The sequence below is a fragment of the Triturus cristatus genome, chromosome 6 (genome assembly GCF_964204655.1).
Source record: "Triturus cristatus chromosome 6, aTriCri1.1, whole genome shotgun sequence".
Taxonomy (NCBI): Eukaryota; Metazoa; Chordata; class Amphibia; order Caudata; family Salamandridae; genus Triturus; species Triturus cristatus.
This window is the reverse complement of record NC_140589.1, coordinates 1,252,441,574-1,252,463,300: the sequence shown is the minus strand read 5'-3', so window position 1 is coordinate 1,252,463,300 and position 21,727 is coordinate 1,252,441,574. Positions and strand designations below refer to the sequence as shown.

The window sequence follows — 21,727 nt, the reverse complement described above, 5'->3', positions numbered from 1 at the left end:
ATGGTGATCAACATGTTAACTTTGACAATTCAAACAACCATATTGGCGAATCAATCCCATACGTGCAACAGTTTAGAATGAGCTACAACTGCATTGTGCCCTTAGTAAATAGCTCACACGATCAGTCCTCAGTGTCTGCATCGTCGTCGGCCGCACGCGCAGTCTCCTGCTTCTCAATCTGCCGTGCATACTGCAAAGTGTCTTTGGGTTTCGGGAAGATCTTGGCCTTTCCCTTGTAATGAATCCGAAGACGTGCCGGGTACAACATGGCATATTGAATTTTCATCGTCTGCAGCTTCTTTTTCACCGGATGGAATTCTCTTCGCGCCTGTTGCGCCGATGCCATAAAATCTGGGAACAGGGCAATTTGCATGCCTTGATATGAGGTGGCGCCCTTTTCTTGGTCCAGTCGCAGCGCCACGTCCTGGTCACAATAATTGAGCAACCGGGCAATGATGGGACGCGGCGGCGCCCCAGGCACTGGCTTAGCCACCAAGGATCTATGTGCACGTTCCACCACCATCATGGCCGAGAAGTGCTCAGAGCCAAGCATATCCTTTAATAGCTTCTCGACATACAGTTCCATGGGGCCTGTATTTGTTGATTCGGATACCCTGGTAATCCGTAAATTGTTACGGCGCAATCTGGCTTCGAGATCCTCGTTCTTAGCCTGAATTACTGCTAAAAGTTTTTCCATACTGGTGCATGAGGCACTGACCACCTCCATCTGGTCCTCAGTAGTAAATATGCGCTGCTCTGCCTCAGAAATACGTGACCCGTGCTTATCGAGCTTGGCCGACATGCTGTCCATACGCAAATTAAGATTATCGATCTTACTGTTGATCGCCTGTAGACTGTGCTACATAGTGAGCATCATCTGTTCCAGTCGACTGCTAGCATCTGTGCCCAACTCCAGCTCAGTGTCTGACGTTGCGGGAGCCTGCGATTTTGTGAGGCGTCGAGTCTCAAAGCTGAGTTTCGCCTGTTGTTTGTCCATTTTGCCCATTTTGTCTATAGAACCAAGGTAGTATCAACGTCAGTTCAGTGCAAGCCACCCACAGTCCAACACGACACCTGCGACAGGTTACACCAAGTGGCACAATATAGTCAGGATAGGACTAGTCCGTGCAGAGCTGGGCAGAAAGACAATATTATGGCCCTCCTCGGTGAAGAGATCAGAGCGGTGCGTGGGTAGTGCAGCGTCAGACAATACAGTATATTGCTAGTAAGTGCGTCCTCACTGTACCAGAACACGGGCAACCCGTCAGTCAAACTCCACAACGATGCAGAGGCAGTTCAGCGCAGTCGTTCAAAGTCACTGTCTTAGTGCCTCACCTTCAGTACAGGTAGATGTTCACCATAAACCCCTAGTAGCAGGTAATCACTCAATAAGGGTATTGTACATCAGGGAGAAGATGATCAGGCAAGCCCCATGAGTGCCTAGTAGGCAGATGGACACATGCAGCAATCCTGAGCAGCCAGGAGGGTAGTAGCAGCGTCAGAGCACTGGTAAATGAGGCAGAGTGAGGCCTAATGAAGGCAAAGCTAACAGATCTGCCCCATGAAATAAAACAGCTCAGCCAGACATCTCTCTTCGCATTTCACGGTCTTCATAGGCAGATTGAAGGCGCCGCGTACAGAGCAGGCCATGCGATGTTAAAGCTGCAGAGTATATTGCAGCGCGTCCGCTAGATTCAGGCCGCAATGCACGGACTAAGCACCACACAGCGTCTAGCGGCCCTGACAGCAAAGGCCCGGTCGGCGCGTGCCGCAGCGCTCGTGAAATTATTTACGGCACGGCTGCACCACTCAGTCCGCCACCACTCACAGATGCTCAGAGCACAGCCGGCGCACACCACGCTGCGCCCCGGCTTCAGAAGCTCAACATAGCGGACCGTGTGCAGCCCAGAAGCAACGCTTACTCCATTGATAGCAAGGAGTCTGGCGCACGGCAGAGGCAGGTACATAGGCACCATTGACGAGGAACAAGACGGAGCAAGCCCATACAGTTCATTCCTTTCGCCGAGAACTCGCGGCGGCTGCCATTTTGGAAAAGAAACGTTTTTGCCTCTAACTCCGTGCAACAGCCTCGGAGTGCAGCGCTGTTGCCAGCAAAATATTCCTCACACAAAGTGCAGTCCAGTCATTATCTTTGGTCCACTGGATGGTGACGTTTTCAGCAGGATTTTAGCCGGATAGTGACCTCAACCGGCAGAGCAGCACTAATGTGCGGCCATCTTGCTTCGAGCTCTCTAGCGCCCCCCTACAGTAAACTTTAACATGACTTACCACAATGCAACTCCAAAAGGGGCGTGATAGGATAACCCTTTCCTGCCTGTCAATTTCTGCAGATTAGGTCGTTACTTCATCCCATTTTCTACAGATACTCCCTGGTGAAGTATACTCAATTCATTAATGGATATTTTCCTAAGTCCTACGGGCATTTAATTCTCCACTGTATTATTAAATGCCCCAGATGCAGCTATACTTTTTTCCGGCTTTCATCTGCTTGTATGGAGTATGCACTATCAATGGTTTTTTTCCAAAGCTGAGCTCAAGTCAGTTCCGAAAGACCCCAGGTTCCAGCAGGCGGTCCTGAGGCAACCTCTCGAACTTCTTGCCCAGTTCCTACTTTTCCTGCAGGCTCTTGAAGGATTTCAGAAAGCTCTGCTGCAGAAAGTCATCCAGTTTGGAGATGCCTTTCAGATCCTACTTTTTAAAGCTGTACACTAGTGAGGTAAATGACACTGAAACTGAGAAAAGGTGCATTTCGCACAATGTGCCATTCCAACATGATTGGTCAAGAAGAGAAGCTTGCTTGCTGGTATGTCCTTGAAGGCGGGTTCCATTCCATACCAGACTAGGAGGATCCTCTGGGGAAAGAGTCGCCATTGTAAATTGATATTTCGTGGTGCTTCGTTTTACCGATGATTGTGAGGGGCACCACTTAGAGATGCCTTTGCGGTCTTGAAAGAGCCTATAATTTCCAACAGAAGCCAATATAGAGCAGGCCGATTGTGTGGGTTGGGCTCAATTTGAGCCTGTTGAGCATATCCGGTCTAATCTGTGCCCTGGCTCTGCTAAGGAGGGGCATAGACTGCCTTCCAAGTGTTAGTGGAAGAGGGTCCCAAAGGAAGCTAATGAACCCTGTACTCTGTAGCTGTGTACTAGTCACAAGCATATGGCCAGTGAAGACTGCAAAGACACTTGCCATAGTTCTGCTACGTAGCAACCCACAGAGCACACCTTAGACTGCCAACCATTACCTATACAGAGACCAGACGGGGCACCTCGACATCACAGCTGTCCATTTAATGCTTATAAACCTGAAATTGCTTACCATAAATAAGATGTTTTTATGGGGTGCTTTATCGCACCTAAAGTTTCAATATAGTTCACAAGCCATCATTTCCCTACTACAGTTAAGTGTAAAAAGATGCAGCAAAATGGAGGGTAGGGCTGCATGATAGAGGCACGACTGGATAAACCACATGTGCCTTGTTAGACCTGGCACCATTGGCGTGGCTCTCCCTTCCATTTTTTGCTGTTGCCGCATGTGTTTTTGCTGGTGTTAGATGCTTTGGGCACTGTGCCACTGCTATTCAATGCCACAGTGCATGTGCTCCCTATGGTAAATTGATGTTTGGATTAGTGACTTCATGATTGGCTGGTTTGGTTTACTTGTCAGACCCTAGTACAGTGCACCATGGGTGCCCAGGGATTGTAAATCAAATGCTGCTGGCGGGCTTGCAGCACTGGTTGTGCCACCCACAGAAGCAGCCTGTAAAGTGTGTCTCAGGCCTGCCATTGTAGAGCCTGTGTGCAGTCTGGTACTGCCATGTTGACTGGGCAAGTGCACCCGCTTGCCAGTCCCTAAACCTTCCCTTTTCTTCATATCAGACACCCCTATGGTAGGCCCAAGGGCAGGGTGCAGTGTAAGTATAAGGTAGGACATGCCATGGTGTGTGTGGCATTTCCTGATAGTGAATTACAGCCATTTTCGTTTTTCGCTATTGCAAGGCTACCTGTTCCCCATAGGCCAGAATGAGCAGTTTGATTATAACATCTTTTAATCCTAACTGACCCAGGGTACATGGTAGAAATTCAAGTTTAGTATGCCTGAACTCAGAATGATAAAATACATCTTTTAGTGAAGTTTGTTTTAACATTCTGTGTTTGAAAATACCACTTTTACAAAGTAGGTATTTTCTTGCCTAACTATCCAAGCCTGCCTCTGCTAGGTTGTGTATTCCTTGTCTGGAGTTTGAGTGACAGGGGCTGGGGCTGGGGGATTCCAGGAGACAGGGTGAGTCAGCAGAGGGCTGAATAGAGAGATCTGCATGTAGATGGGTGGGAGGAGTTGCACCTGGGACCTGAACAGGGCTGTGCCTTCCCTCCACAATGCTGGCTCCACCTCCTGTGGTGCATCTGATGTCCCTGGCCTACACTGTGAAAGGAAAGAAGGAGTCTTGTCAACAAAGTGCTCCAGGACTGACCAGAACTGGTTTGGACTAGGGAAAGGCCTCTCTGCCTTCAGAGAACAAAGAGAAAATGAGTATAAAAGGGGGGTCCCAGAATTTTAGATCACTTTGGGAAACAAGAAGAACCTTTGCTGAGGAGAGGAACCAGAGAAACTGAGGAATAAACTATCCCTAAGCTGAGTGCTGTTCGGGGGATTGGCCTGCAGTGCTTGCCTGACTGCCAAAGAAAGGAGAAAAGACTTTGTGCTCCTTTCAAATCACCTTGGGGTCTCCTAGGGCTTGAGATAGAGCTTGCCTCCTGCTGAAGTCTCAGGGACAACAGACTTCACCAACCAGCTCCCCAAGAGTTCTTTTGAAGTGCCTGCTGTTTGTGCTTGGCCTTCTGAGGGACTGCGTGTCGTAAGGAGCTGGAAGCACAACTCACGAAGAGGAAGTGTGTTGCCGCCGCAGCTGCTTTCGTCGCATCACTGAAGAAGGGCGTCGCCGCTGCCACTTCGCATCGCAGAAGCGTCTCGCATTGCCGGAGAAGAGTGTCGCCGTCGCATCATCGGAGAAGCGTGTCGCCACCACAGCCGCTGTCATCGCATCACTGAAGAAGGGTGTCACCGCTGCAGCTGTCGATTCACATCGCCGAAGGGCCTCGCATCAACGGAGAAGAGTGTCGCCGTCGCATCAGGCACCGTCGCATCACCGGAGAAGCAAGTCGCAGGGCATGTCACGGCTCAGAAAAATTGTTGAGTCGCCGCACGGCCGTCGGGCGTGCACGCATCGTGTCGCATCAAGAAGAAGACGCCATTTTGTTTCATTGCACTGGATCTTCATCGCATCATGGCGTTGCGGGTCGCACTGCCACAAAAGCACAGTAAGAAACCGACGCATCACCTCCCCATGCAGAGAAGAACCGATGCATCACCATCCCCTACGCATCACCGTTCTTGCGTGTAAGGAACTGACGCATCACCTTCCCTGCAACACTTTCGTTGTATAGCGTTATGCATCCAAAGGTACATTATCCTTAAAGTGTTGCATTTACCATCTTGAGAGAACTAAGCTATTTCTACCATTTTTAAAGTGCAGTATTGTGGGTTTTTGTCATTTGTCGTCTTGTGATAAGTCTATATAAAGAATACTTACTTTTGATATAAAACCTGTGTGGTGTCCATCTGTAGTGTTGTCCCTGGATTACTGTATGTGTTCACAAATGCTTTACACACTGCCTCTGAGAAAAGCCTGTATGCTCGTGCCAAGCTACCAAGGGGGTGAGCAGGGGTTGTTTTAGGAGTGTACCCCCTTACCCTGACTAGAAGCAAGGATCCCTATTTGGTCAAAGGTACCTACCTCTGCCAACTAGATACTCCCAGTTCTAACATGCCTCTACCACGCAGCCTAAACCATGCAGCCCAAAACACGAATGTGTCTTGACCACGCATTCTCTTACCACGCATGCCTTTACCACATAATTTAGTGGTAAAGGCATGAATGGTATTGGGTATGCGTGGCTAAAGTTGTGACCCCTCCCCCACCCTAAGCTAGAAACTCTGCACCCCCGCCACACCCCGAGGGCCAAATACCTCAAACCCCTCTCAACCCCCATGCAGTCCCTAACCCTTAAACGCTACCTCGACCCCCTCCCACCCCCTTGTGCTGCCCCTACAACTATCCTAATGCCTTCCACTGCCCTTAGGAAAACCCCTATTTAAAAAACGACCCGACCCACCCCCCCCCCAGCCTGGAATACTACCCGCCCTCCCCTAAGCCCTAAAAACTACCCATTCCCCTCCCGCTGCCCTGAGGCCTAAAACCCTGTCCCTTAACCTGACCCATTCCAGCCCGACCCAGCCCTAAAAACTACCCCGCCCTCCCCTAAGCCCTAAAAACTACGCCAACTACCCATTCCCCTGCCCCGAGGCATAATACCCTAACCCCTAATGAAAAAAAAGCACCCGACCTTCCCCCAGCCCTAAAAATTACTCTGAACCCCCCCCAGCCCTGAAAACTAGCCTGAACCTCCCCAGCCCAGAAAACGACCCCCGACCCAGCCCACAAACTACCCATGACCCAGACCACAAAACTACCCTCAGCCCAAAAAACTACCCCAACTCCCCTAGCACAACCCACCCCCCAGCCCAGAAAACTACCCCTGCCACCCAGCCCAGAAAACTACCCCCAGCCCAGAAAACTACCCCCAACCCCACCCCAGAAAACTACCCCGACCCACCCCAGCCCTGAAAACTACCCCGACCACCCCAGCCCAGAAAACTACCCCAACCCCCAAAACCACCGGAGACCCCTAAGCCCAGAAAACGACCTCAGCCCAGACAACTACAACCCAGACCCACTTACCTCACTGTGGATCTCTTCCTGCAAGGTCTTCCTGCTTCCGTCCCCAACAGCCAGCAGCTAGTCCAAGTTTGCAACAGGGTGTCTGTAGGGAAAACTGACTTTATGACAATTCAGTAATTATGCAGAGCGTGTAAAACAGTTCTGTTCCTTCACGACAATCTTGACGTTTTGTGTGTAGTCGCAATATAATGGCGTCAGTGCTTAATTTGTTAAAAAAAAAAAGTGCCAGGGCCATGTCAGGAATCCACTTCCGCTTGCAGTGCCCATTGCCTCAGTCAGCACTTCCAATTACAGTTGCAACACAACTACTAACCCTCACTTTCCTACAAGTGTAATAGTTCTGACGATGCCAGGCCCCCAAAGTTATAAGAATGGCTTTGACCATAATGAATATTGAATTAATAAGCAACTGTTGTTGTGTTTTGCTACTTTGGATCCCAAACAACTGGAGTAATACAGAGATTATGATCTAAAGGGAGCGTCGGTGTGTGCATTGTACCTATTTTTGTTTCACTATTTTTGTACTGCGGATTCTAATCTATTGTCATTTGAGATTTTGTCTATGTAAAGTCAATTTTAATGTTCTATGATTTGAATATTTCTCTATTAAAAAACACAGCTGTACTAATACTGCACTATGTCATGTTTGCATGAACATTTGTTGTAATGATTGTACCTTGTCACTCGTCCATGAACGCGAGTGCAGCAGCGTAGGCCAACATCTCCAATAAGCAATCATCGGCCACCACATCTGACATGTCTTCGACGTAATCCATCAGCTGACTGGGACAGATGTGCTGACTCCAACCACTGGACCCAATGTGCACCAAAGCCCAATTGGGTAGTGGCTCAATGTGCTCACTGCACACAACGATTCGTGCAATCTGCATGCCATAAGCGGTCTTCCTGGTGACACCCCTGGTCGTGGTCCAATAGGGGGCACGCACACACGTTGAAATCCAGGTCAGCTACCATTACGTTGGAGAGGCAGACATCCATAGACCACTCGAATATGCACGAGCGACAATGCAACACAGGCTGCATGCAGGTGACGTGCGCAAGGCGGAAGCTCAGACGGTAACTGATCCGCAGCACTGCGAACGGCAGTGCCCCCAGTACATGCAGCAGATGTGCACGGTACAGCTCCACGTGACTGGAGTAGACCATTTGTCCGGGATGGTCTGCCATTGCGTCAGTGGCTCTCTTTGAAGTGGCACTGGCCTGCCCTGATACAGTCCGGAGGGTGAAATGGCACAGCCCGGTGCAATGAGCAGTGCCTGTGTGAAACGGGTGCAGGCCTTGGGTGGGGTGGGAGTACGTGCGAAGGCCATAACACGCACGCCAACTACGACCAAGGACCACTGCGTGTGGGATGTGTACACGTCGGTCTCATGCCGAGCAGTGCGTAGTGTGGAAGTCGCAAGCAAATGCCCTCATACCTGTCAGGGGGTGCTGGGCACATGCAAGTTCCTGCTCAGTGCTGCAGATGTGCTACCGCCTGATAATACAGACAAAACCCCTTTCATCCGTATGTAAACTTCGCCAGCTGCATGCATAATAGGAGATGTACAGAGGCCCGTCGTGGGTGTGGTGGGACGTCTGCGACCCTGGGAATCATGGATGATTTGCCCAGCATGATGCCCATGAGCTGACTCACTGTGTGTCACGTTGCCACACAGTTGCTCACCCTGCCATGGGCACCCACACTTGTGTGCGCTGCACGCTTGCATCATGTGCACTCCTACGGGACACCATTCTAATGCCTGTCCGCGCATGTCCAGCGCCATACCAGCAACACCGCGATGCTGGCCTTCGAAGGTGTGCACCCACTTGGGTATAGACCAATGGTCTGGACAGGGCGGACACAGGTGTCCTGACCATGGCTGGCCGGGACCACGCAGCGAAAGAGGACAGGCAACAGACTCAATCATCTGCAATACTGATACACATCACACCTGGCATGCATGTGCCAAGAGCCCGAGCGTTCTAGCACTCCGACATGTCCCCGTACCTGCGGGCCCGCCCTCCTGGTACATGCCACATTGCAACATTGTGTACTGTGGCCCTGGTGGCGACAACACCCCAATACAGAGACACACTTACCGCACTTCCTGCACCTGGCCAGGTCCAGACCACGGCCTGCCCCCCATGCCGGACCAGCACACGCAGCCTGTGCATGCAGGGGGGCAGGTGCGGGGCTACATGTCCAGGGTCACTGCCAATGCTGAGTTGACCTGGCAATGTCCGCAGAAGACAGCACACTGTGATGTTGCAGGGCCCCTGCACATCAAGCTGACACAATGAACACACGGACACACTTGCTCAGATGGTGTGAATGGCTACGGGCACCTGCGCACGGCCACATTTATTAGCAGGCACACCTACCGAGTGACACCTGTGTTGGAGGTGTGCGGGGTGTATGCACACCAGCCGGCAAGGCCTGCCTGGTGCAGTCAGAAATCGACAACAGTGTACATCGTAAAGGACACATCCATTCAACCATAAAGGCCCCATGATTTGTGCTGCACAGTGTTAGTGGCCCGGATGCACTACGTCCTGCTCGGGCCTGCCGCCACGGGCCGCTGACTTGCGGTGCACTGGGGCAGGGTCATGAGTGCAGAGCAGGTTCTCGTAGATAACAGAGGGCTTGTTGCGGAGTGTCTCTGTGGACAGTGGAAGGTCTGCCCCCAGGGCAAGATGCAGAGGTACAGGACCACGCCGAAACAGTCACTATGGCGGAGAGTAATGGAACAGACACATGTCGGACACCAAGCCCGGTCCAGCCAGATGAAGATGCAGGAAACCACCAGCCTCTGGACTCAGTCGCCACCAAGGTCCAACCAGATAGTGCCCATGACTCATTGCGCACAGAGTTAGTGGCAGCAGTGCCTTTAGGGGATGCCGCCTGTGAGGAGGCGTGTCCAATGGTATTGGCTCCTCCACATCTTGGCCAGGACACAGTTCCACATGTGTGACATACTGGACCGCAGTGTAGGCCCGAGGCAGCGGTCAGCAATGCCATTCACCTAGTGTCGCTGGCTTAGGTTGGATGGCCCCACCGGCCTGCATAGTTCAGGTTCAGTGGCACCACGGCTCGCGCACTTGCGGTGAACAGGGTTGATGGCACCAGGTCAGTTGTTGGCACCACGTGTCGCTGGCTGGCGTTGAACAGGGTTAGTGGCACCACGTGTCGCAAGATGCCCATATGGAACTATGCCTCACTGATCGGGGGGGGGGGGGGTCTGATGCTGTAGCCACTGCCCAGGCTTTGGGATCACTGGCAGTCAGGACTCAGGACACAGTTTCACATATGGGACCTACTTGGCCGAAGAGGACGCCGGTGTAGTATGTGTTTGTGGGAGGAGTAATGTGGGCCAATGTTGGGGGCCAGGGATGGACTGCGGAGGCCCCAGAAGTCACGGAACTGGTGCTTGGAACTTGCACCAGCATGTGGTGGACCCTCCTTGACACACGCCGGTGTCGGCAGGTGATCAGTGTGGCCTGGCTGCGCAGGGGCGGGCCTGACGGATTCGTGGTCCAGCGTGCCGGGGTCCGGCAGGCACACAGGATCGCAGGCAACTCCGCTCACGAGGACGGCATTGGCCTCGTGGCATGGTGAGAGGCGCCGCCCTGGCAGAGACGTTGGGCTTTCCGGAAGTGGACCACGCCCAAGGCTACGTGCTTTTTATTCACACCCCCATGCTGGCCTGGTGTACGCGGGCAATCTCACTCTGCTCACGCTTACGAGGGGAACGTGACAGGCAACATTTGCGTGAGCTCCCCCACTGGCCGGGGGGACATGGTTGCGTCCACTGCCCACCACATTCCATACACCAGTGGTGTGTGTCGCCATGGATATGGGTGTGTTCTGCATACTGCGGTCTGTCCAGCACATCTCTGCCACTCTTGGCATTGTGTGCTTTCCCAATCATAGTTCTCCTGCCTCCTTCACACATGCCTGGTTGCATCCTCTCCCCACATTGGACTATGAGGTGCCATGCCGTTGATGGCTCATGTGCAAGGCTTGCCCAGGTTACCATTGGGAGTTGTTCTGTCGTGTCTGGTTGGTGGGCATGTTGTTTAGTATGTTGGTTTTGATTTTGTGACGTGTGCATTGCCGGAGTTGTGAGTTACATGGTTGTGGGTTTGATATGAGTGGGGTGTTACTTTTTAACTTGCCAGGGGGCTGTGCATTTCCCTTGGTGCCATCCTGGGGACGCTGGTTGCTGATGGGCTGTTGGAAGATGACGGACTCATGCACACTGGCTGAGTATTTGGAGTCGAGATTGGTGGTGGTTCCATGGTGTTCGGTTGTTGTCTGTACATTGCTGTGAGACGTGTGCTTTCTGTTGCGGTGATTGTGTGCTGTGTTGGCAGGGGGCACGGGTATGAAATGTGTGCTGTGGATTGCCCACAACACGTGCGTGCATCCAGCTATGGCGTATGGTCCTTGCTTGGTGTCCAGCGGATCCTGCGCATTGTGTTGGACGTATGGGTCTGGGGTGACAGACTGATGGTGTTTCCAAGTCAGGTGTGAGAGCCTTGGATGTGGCTGGCTGTGTGACTCCGACTGTGGCGGGTGCTGTTTGGGGGTGCCAGGGGCCAACAGGTGCAACCAAGCCTGCAGCTTGGTGTGGGGTGGGATGTTGGTTGTCTGTGGTGGTGGGGTGTTCCAGGTGTGGGTTGTGGTCCTGGGGTGGTGTCGGTGGGTGTTGTGGCCCTCTTGGCTGTCCGGGCCGCATGATGGGAGGCTCCATGGCATCTGTTGCCCTTTCGATGTGGCTGTGGGCTGTGCTCCCTTTTGTTGTGCAGGCTGCCGTCTGACTTTACACCAGGTCAGAGCAGGTGTAGATTTCCTGGTGCTAACGCGCCTTATCATCTGTTTTGTGTTTTTATCGCAGTTCTGTCTGGTCGTTGAGAATGTGGAGGTGTGATGTTGTCGCAGCTTTTGGCACAGAAACGCCCACTCTGCATTTCATTAGCATAGTTGCAGGGGGCCTCTGTGGCGATGTTTTTTGCGGCTGCCATGGCGGGTAAACTGGTGCTGTGGGCTGTTAACACCAACTTGTGAATGGGGCGATGGATTTATTGCAACTTTGGCTGCGATAAAGTGCCGTTGACTCGGCGATAGTTTCTTGTGAATATGCCACCAGATCTTTAACAGGAAACCATCTGGGACGCATTGAAGGCAACTGTCAGAGGGGTGATATGAAGTGCAATGGCAATTAAATATAAAAGATGTGAATGTGAGATTAGGCACCCTAGAATTACAAATTAAACAGCTTGAACTAGAAAGAGCTACCTCAATTGAGCAAAACATCACACTTAAAATAAAACACTTAAATACGAGTTCAATAAGATTTGGACGAAGGAGCGCAAATAATATCTAATAATCTCAAAGCAAAAAAACAAAACAAAGCAGGGAGATCTCTACTCTTTTGCTAAAAACAATATAGCCCAGCTGATATCTCTGCCATCAGGGATAAAAATGGAACCTTTCATTCAGATTCCTTTAAGCTACTCCTTTCTCACTTTTTATTCAGATTCGTTTTTTAACCCTCAGACTGACTATAATATTGCTATATGCCAAAACTATTCAGAGAAATTAAACCCACCTAGATTCTCAGATGACATGAATAAGAACTTGTGAGAAATTGGGTTACTGGTTGAGGGGGTGAAACCCTACTCTAGCAGCAACCACAATCCTTGTCAGAGTGAGGCACAAGCAAACCCCAATATAACCTGTGCTCCAACCTCTGGTAGCTTGGCACAAAGCAGTCAGGCTTAACCAGGAGGGGATATAAAAAGTATTTATGCTGCATTGCAAACAGTAATAAAGTAAAAACACCACACAAGGAAAAAATAGAACACATTTTTCCATAAATAAAACAAGATCATAATGAAAAAAATCCCAACAATAGAACTGGAGATAAGCAAGCTTAATAGTGACAAAAAGCACAAAGTGTCTACCGTGGATATGTGGTCACGCCGGACTGGGATACGGTCACATGTTCAGGCTGACGGCAATAAAACGCGGCCTGGCTACAGGGACCCAGTTAGGTCCACTGAACAAGAACACCTTAAGTCCTGAATGCAGAGCATTTTGAGGCCCACGTTGAGGATGTGGCAGTTACAACAAGGCGCAAAGCTGCTGTGGAAGGCCCTGCTTCTTCATCGAGGATTTCAAAGACGAGGGCTTGAACTGAAGTCCAGCGGTGAGGATGCATCGCGTAGTCGAGGCAATGCGTCAGTTCTGAAGAGCTACAAGGCTGTAATGCGAGAACCTGTAGAGGCTGCCGTCAATGAGAGATTGATGATGCTAGGACATGCACTGGAAAAGCTTCCCACAGCTGTGGTTCTGATGTGGGGTGTAAGGTCGATTCAGGGTTCCTACTCTGGGAGTATCTTTGTAGCTGTGGCACCATTTGGCAGAGTACAGGTCCTGGGTTCTATGTTGTTGGAACCTTCTGTCCCTGAAGCTCTAGTCGAGAGGCCAGCCAACTAGCTCTTGGAGTCACTCTGGGGTACTGGGTTCAACAGATGCAGGTCCAGTACTTCTCACCAGGAAACAGGGCAGCAGATAAGCACAGCAGGGCAGCAGTCATTCATAGCAGCAGCACAGCGGTACAGCAGTTTTTCTTCCTGGCAGAGTATTCATAGGTCTAGAAGTGTACTGAAGAGTTGGAGTATGAGATCCACTATTTATACCTGAGCCTTCCTTTGAAGTGGGTTAAGCTTCTTGAGGTTTACCTTTGAAGTACACATGCTTCCTGCCTTCCCTGCCCTGGCTCCAGACTCACTACAGGAGATATGCAGCAATTTGTGTGGAGGCAGATCACAGCCTATTCAAGTGCAAGTAGGGTGGTGCCCAGCTCTGCCTTCCCATCCTGCCAGTGATGGCCCATCCAGGCACACCTAAGCTCTCTTTTGTGTATGGCTGTCTAGGTGGAATACACAAAGCCCAACTGTCCACTACACCCAGTCATAAGTCCCCGAAACAGGCTGCAGGCACTAAATGGCTAAGGCAGGAAAATGCCAATTTTCTAATAATAGCATTATCAAAATTTTAATTTAAAATCTGACTTTACCATAAGAGAGGATTTGTCATTACAATTCCAAACACACCAACATGAACTGATTACCTTCCCTCATTTGAAAATGATAATTTATTAAATATAATAAGGTAACTCTCATGTTATCCAATGCAAGAGTTGGTCCTTGCAGTAGTGAAAAACTAATTTAAGAGTTTTTCACAACCAGGACATGTAGAACTTAAAAGTACATGCCTTACCTTTTAGATGCACTTCTCCCTGGGGCTTTCCAGGTCCTACCCTAGGGGTAACTTATACGTAACAAAAAGGAAGGTTTGGGCCTGGCAAAAGGTTTATTTTGCCAGGTCGACATGGCAGTTAGAACTACACACACAGGCTGCAATAGCTGGCTTGAGACATCTTTAACTACTCAAGTTGGTGGCACAATTTGTGATGGAGGCACACCAGTAATTTAATTTTCAGGCCCTGCGTACATGCAATACCACTTTACTAGGAACCTACAAGTATTTAAATATGCCAATAGGGTATAAGCCAATTATTTCATGTTATAAGGAGAGAACATAAGCACTTTAGCACTGGTTAGCATTGGTAAAGTGTGTGGAGTCCTAATGCAAGCAAAAAAGTAGTCAGTAAAACAGGAGGGTTGAAGGCCAAGATTTAAGGGCAAAACCATGCCAATGATGTCAGTTCTAACAGAACTTGAATAAAAAAATCAAAAATATTAAGAGCCATTCATTCCTTTAAATGCAAAAAGGCACCAGGTCCTGATGGCTTCTTTGCAGCTTTCTACAAAGCCTATCAAGACACATTATTACCTCATCCTACTGAATTATTTGAATACTTTGAAATATCAGGCAAAAGTTTTAGGTGATGCCTCGGAGGCACAAATTGTAGTTATCCACAAAGAGGGTAAAGCTCTCATAAAAATGTATGTAAGCCGATCTCCATGTTAAATACAGGTTACAAAATATATGCCAAAAGTTTAGCTCTTATACTAGAAAAAATTCTCCCATCCTTGATACATCCAACTCAAGCAGGTTTTCTGAAGGGCAGGCTAGCCCCAGGCAATATTTGTCTTTTCAGTCATGTTACTGAAAAAGCCAAGTTATTGCACTCTCCCTCCATGCCTATGGCATTGGATGAGGAGAAAGCCTTTTGACAAGGCGTCCTGGCCATTTCAACGTTCAGTGTTAGATCACTAAACATTTTATCTCTGCCATGGAACCAGACAGGGCTTCCCCTTGTCCCTGTTGCTGTTCCTTCTTGCTATTGAGCCAAAGCTCCACAACTTAAGGAACAACTCCCTTATACTAGGCATTCAATTTCCCTCAGTAACCAAAACCTGGCTGGCTATGCCGATGACTTGCTAATATTCTCAAGTGACACAGAAGTTGTGATTCTGAAAATTCTTAATATAATTAACCACTATGCAAAAGTATTCGGCTACTTTTAAAATAGGAAAGAAAATGAAAATGTTCCTATAAAATTTACTTTGCCTCCAAAGCATGGCTCTTCAGGAAAAACTAAAATGTCAACAATCCTGCTTAAAATATTTAGGAATAGAATTTAAGAGTAATCTTGAAGAAACAAGATACCATAATGAAAATGCTTTAATTACTGAAATTAAAATATGTACTAGAGGTCTGGACACCAAAATATATCACATGGTGGGGACACATGGAAACAGTAAAAATGATGGTAGTGCTCCAAGTTAAATTTATTCTTGGGATGTTCCCTGGACATCTTTCAGAAAACGTCCACAAATCCATAAGCACTTGATTTTCTAACTTATTTGGAAAGACAAGCGAGCTAAGATAAGAACTTCGCAGGTTGCGGATCTAGTCAAACCTCTCTCCTTAGTGAGTACACCTATGTTGAAACATTTAAAGGTTTCTCACACCTTCTCAATTATTATGGACACAATAACAGCCTTTAAAGCTCTTCACAAATATTTTAAAAACAAACTTAGGAGATCTGATATATCACCAAACTGGTTTAATCTATTCATCAAGATAGACTCATGTATGATGTTCTGGGAAAATTGGGTATCATGTGGCATTCTTCTTGACAAGGACTAATTGTTGGAAGATTAAAGTTGTACTTGGAAGATATGGGGAAACATATACACCTGACTGCATCACATTTCTTGAGTCTTTTTAAAATAAAGATCCCACTGCATCCTTCATTTATAAAATATTAAACAAGCATATCATCCCAAACTACTCACATCTTCAGGGAAAATGGATTGACTCTTTGCACCCTTAAAACATTTAACCCCCATTAATTAATCTGGACTCACTCTTTCTGTACAATTGAACTAATCTATCAGTGCAAGTTCTGGACCATCTATAGATCCATTTGGACCCCAGTAAAATTACATAAACTAGGTCTAGCAGATTCCGACCTCAACTGGCATTGTGGGAAGCCTCCTGGTGATCTATGTTTATGTTTTGGTGATTTATAGAGCTTAACAGTTATTCATAGAGTGCTCTGGTGTTATAGTAGGCACAAATCCCCAGAGTCGTGGAGTTGAAATGCAGAACTGAAAAGCCAAGTTTGAGCAATCTTTTAAAAATAGAAATATCCTCAGCAGCCCACAACTGCTGAAAAGAGCTTTCCAGTCTTCGGGAGCAAGGTGGGAATAGGAAATACCACCCCGTTTCCTTCCGAACTTGGGGATCGCCACCTGAAGATAATTAGAAGAGCGGAGGGATCTAGGTGAAAGATAGGGAAGGGTCCTCTTAGATACGTATTGGGGGCCAGAGTTATAAAAGGCTTTATGAGTCATAATGAGTCAATTGAACCTCACCTGCTCTTTGATGGGGATCCAATGCAGATGTCTCAAATGTGGTTGGATGTGCGTTCTTCTGGGCAGCTTTAAAAGAAGACGCGCCACAGTATACTGCACCTGCTGCAATCTACTCAGAAGAACTTCTAGATCATTTACTTTTTATTGTAAAGATATCCAAGCATACTGAGTGAAAGTAGAATGAACAATAAATGGACTCCTCAATACCATAATTACTCTTAACCACATAATTGTCACCTTTTGCCCACTGACTATAATCCTCGACCCAAAATTCAATTCAACATGTTGGACTCCTACTTGCCAAATGTAATACTGACTGGAGGCATTAAAACAATACTCTCAGATTGGAAAACACTAATAACAGCTCCTACCATACCTGGTGGGCCTGGGTTTCATTAGAAGTGCCGGTAATAATTTTCCAATAGTAAATTCAGTGCCAGTTCATAAATAGCAATATGGAAGATACTGGACATGTATCTCGACAAGATTAAGCCCCCATAAACACCAAAACCTCTAATCAACACCTTAAAATAAATCCTCTTTAGATCACAGAAATGTGTAGAACTTTACTCTCATGATCACACTTCTGCACATCATGCATAGTTAACTAATCTACATCCCCGCTCACTTTTTCTCTCCCTCTCCTGTCTCTCCAACTTATTTTTATGGACAATACAAAACCTATCATCAATCTGTACACACTCCGTATTCACGTGTTTTCCATATTTTGCTGTAAATGACTTTCTCAACCATGTACATGTAAAACAGACATTGCATATGTTGTATTCTACTTTTTCAAAAAAATATTTTGAAGTGGAAAAAAATACATGTAATGCCTTTAGTTGATGGCATTCTAATAGGCATGAAAGTCCACGTCAGCACTGGTTCCTTGAAGGAGGAGGTTAATGCTGGGCGGCCTTTTTAGGGGTAGTAACCTCTGGCGTCTCAGGTTGATCCAAAGGTTGACGCCCTAGTCTCCAACAATAGTTACAGCCTACTCTGTAGCACTATAGCAATTTAACTCCTAAACATTAAAGGGCTAGTGTAAAAATAAGTAAACTTTTGAAAAGACACAAAAGATCGAACACCTTCAGGTCACAGTTTTTAAAACTGGTAGCGTGAGTTGGCAGCAGCCCAATCAGCAGCAAAGAGAGGGGCAGAATGATCAATGTTTCACGCAATGCAGCAAGACACCTTGCTGTGCAGCGTGACCGAGAGAGGGCAGGAATGCACCATATTTAGCAGTACATGGCGCATTTCTGTATTCTCATTGTGATGGCGCCACTTTACCTGCCTAGCGCCAAGACAGGCACATTTGAGTCATGGTGCAAGGGTGGCAGCGTTGCTGGCAGTATTGTTTTTGTGCAGGAAGGGGCACAAAAACAATCAATTGAGGTTTTTTCCTATTTCACATAGAAAGAGGAAAAAACAAGGAGAAATAAAGATATTTCTTGTTGTCACTCCTCACCTGGGAAGGCATAGCATTTCAACGCAGTCATAGGTCAAACACTCATGGTAAACATGGGAATGTGCCAAAATCTATGGATAGATGCGTGGGAACACCCACACTCCACACACGGTACTTCATGGAGCAGAGTAATGCAAAGCAGCGACTTGCGCTGTCTTGCATAGCTCCAGATTTACCACGCAACTCAGGGCCACGCAAGGTGGCCTCGCGTGGCTTGGTAAATATGATTTTAGTGTAGCTTTGCCCTTGCATTACTTTGTGTGAAGCAAGGGCAATGCAACACTTTGATGTGGCCCCATGATATGCATGGTGTTGCAAGTGAATATATACATCACCAAACTGGGGCTGCTGTAGCCTCATGATGCATAATGGAGCTTGTGTGATGACGCATGGCACATATAGATCATCACGTTTTATTTGCCAATGCTGTTCAGCATCAGCAATAACCATTCTTTTTTGCTTCCAACCGCTGCAGTAGAGGATCAGGGAAAAAGCACTGGGAAAGCCTTTTCTGCATTGGCAAAAGCCTAAAGTTGAGATACATTGGCTTTGCCAATGCTTGTTCTTCCCTGCAGCTCTCTGGTCGCTGTAGCCCCAGGTGTGAGCTCCGAAGGTAGGGTAAACACAGTTATCTGGTACAGCAGACCGTATTCCAAGGTGAAAGAAAGAAAAGCCTGAGAAACAGAACACGTGTCAGAGGGGACCGCCCGCCTCTGCAGTGCTGAGCCCAGTCACTTCACACCACAACATGGAGGCAGCACGAAGGCCCAGCCTGCTTCAGCTCTGGTGCCTGCTGGTTCTAGTCTGTCATTTTGTGTCACGCGCCGCCGCAGATGAGGTCACGGTGGATGGTGGATCTCCACGCGCCATGCCCGGCGACGCCTTCCACAACAAATCCATCATCATGGATCACCAGTAAGTAACATCTCGATGGCCTAGGCTTAAAAATTGTCTCTGCAAAATGACCACGTGCTAGGCTGTGTTACATAATCTGAGGGGCTTTGGTCTCCAAAGACAAGAAGGGAAATAAATTAACTTATCTTTTGTCTTGTTTGGGAACTATTTACTCTGTATGTGAAACTGTTAGGGTGGTTTTTACGAACCTAGTAAGTTTATCATGTTTTATGATTATTGTAAAGTTTATGGTGAGTTATAAATAGGATTGTGTTGTATTATATTTTTACTGTAACACTAAAACTATTATCAATGGTTCTGCCAACCAAGTGAATGAAGTATTGGAACCCCAATACTATTATTTCAGACGAAGGTACATGCAATGCTTAATGTGTCAATTGATAAGTAAATACATAAATAAGTGTAGGGTGCAAAGTTTTCTTCAGGCGCCCCGCCACCGGCACTGCTGAATGCCAGGCAGCTCTTCCTTTCTTTCACCACTCGACACACCCTGTCCCTTTATCTCACTCTTGCAGGTTCGTCTTTATCTCAGCTATCTACATTTGTTACTGTCTTTCTCTAGTTCCTTCTTTCTGCCTCTTTCTCACTTGATCTGGTTTAAAGTCTGATAATAACAAATAAGACTCGGTCGCCAAACTTTAGTACCGGTGCCCACCACTTGCAACCACCGGCACAAGTTAAGCAGCAGGTAGAAGTTAAGCACATACGACAAGACATGTATTATCCAATACTGGGTCCATTGTTTGTACAGTACTGGAGCCGAGGTACCTACGAGTTTTGAAGATGTGCTCTTAGCATTATTGTTAGGATTGGACTTGAAAGAAAATCTTGGTTTTAATCTTTTTTTTTGATTAGGCGGGAGGGCAGCCTGGTGTCCATTTTCAGTCACAGAGAACAATTGTTGGAAATTGATTCTGCTACACCATCCATTTAAGTGATATCACCATAGTCAATGCTCACACTTCTGTCGTTTCGGGCAAGCCTGGGTGATTTTCTTTTTTCCACGAAACTGAAAAAATATGAAAAAACACTCTTTTCTTTGAAAAGTCATAAATTCTTGTTTCGCAGTGATTTGCCAGTTCAGTGTGTGTGAGGATGGAGGAAAGCCCCAAAAATGCAACAAAAATCGGCAGAATTAGACGAAATCTGCCTAGAGTAGTAGATTTTCGCAAAGTGGCAAATTCGTTCTTTCCATGAAATTTCTTCTATGAGCGTTTTTCACCTGTTACACGTTTTGCTGGAATGTTTTGCCCAAGTGCCCTGTTCTGCTTACTCGATGTAGTAGCAAAACACGTTTTAATTAATGTTGCTCTATGAACTTATGAACTGTAGAGTAAAGGGGCATGCATTGTTCTTTTTATAATTATTATCAATTTAGCCCCAATGCAATTGTTAGTTCCTTAAGGGTTTGCTCTTTGATTGCCAATGGCAACATTTGATAAAGACATAATACCAATTGGGGTGAACTGGACAAAGGCCTGAAACAGCAGTGTTTTCCGAGTTGATTAGAAAATATAAAACGTGATGAAAAAGTTAAAGGGCAGTCTAAACATTTTTACTGGATGTAACTTTTTCGAAAGTTTATGGTGCACAGATGACCGTCCAAACAGTCAAAAGTGAAGTGGGCCTAAAATATTGATTTGTTACTAAATCAATACTGAATTTAAATTATAGAACTCCAAATGCATGATCTAATGAGTTAATTTGTTTTAGTTGCTATAAATAAATGACAGATGTGTCCAAAAATCAATCACCAGTCGCGAATGGTGTTTCATTATATGCAAATAAGACAGCTGCTATAAGGGAAAGTCCAAATTGCTATAAGAGCACCAGACTGCAAAAAATTGATAAAAAAATTACCTCACTGCTATGAGAAAGGGAGCTCTTAAGCAGTAAAATATAAATTTGCCTGAGACTCCAATATTTTTTTTTACTTGTGCAGACTTTAGTAGTGCAGGAACCAGGTTTAAGCCATGGGCTTGGCTCAACATCCTGGAATTGGGGGCAAATCACTTACACTTTCGTGCCTTTAAAGAAAGAAAAACGTAATATAATCTGGTGCCCATGTAAAAGTGCTCCAAGTGCCTTTGGGCCAGGTATGTGCTATACAAAACTGAAAAAAAGTATATAGAATGGTACTTGATCAACTACCTCTGCACCAAGAAAACACCATGAAAACTTGTTGACATTTATGTAGTAATCCAAAATTTAATTGCCTTATTCTTATATAAAGGCTAGAACTGAGTGGTTGTCTTTTACACTCACTATTGTTCTAAAGAGAGTAAAAGATTTTCAAATAAAGCAAAAGATTTTCTCATGATTTCACAATTTAGTTTCGCTGGGATTATAACCCTCCTGATTCCAAAGCCTAAAACGTGTACTTCCCTGCAAGAAATAAGGTTCATGGAAACTGACGTTTCAACTACCATGTGTAGCAGTTCAGTAAAGCTAAAAAAAGTAAGCTGATTATGACTTCAAGGCCGAATTTAAACTTCCCTCTACTCAGGTTCATGACATGTCATTTCCCCCAGTGGTCACGCCTCTACTAATCCTGCTTGAATCCTGTAATATGCACTCTCCCGATGCCTCCCCGAATGCCTCTGTAATGCTATAGGACGGATGATGACCAGGCAGTGCTGTTCTTGTAAGTCAGATATAC

General features: G+C 47.0%; 1 protein-coding gene across 1 annotated transcript in view; it reads left to right on the top strand.

The window, feature by feature from the left end:
* The first annotated feature begins 18,869 nt into the window (after nt 1–18,869).
* The window catches only part of LOC146821264 (multiple coagulation factor deficiency protein 2 homolog), a 41,634-nt gene continuing 38,776 nt past the window's right edge, over nt 18,870–21,727 (top strand). Inside the window, exon 1 of the mRNA XM_085609341.1 lies at nt 18,870–19,068. Coding sequence (XP_085465467.1) covers nt 18,902–19,068 — 167 coding nt within the window. The 5' untranslated portion in view covers nt 18,870–18,901. The remainder of the gene's footprint in view (nt 19,069–21,727) is intronic.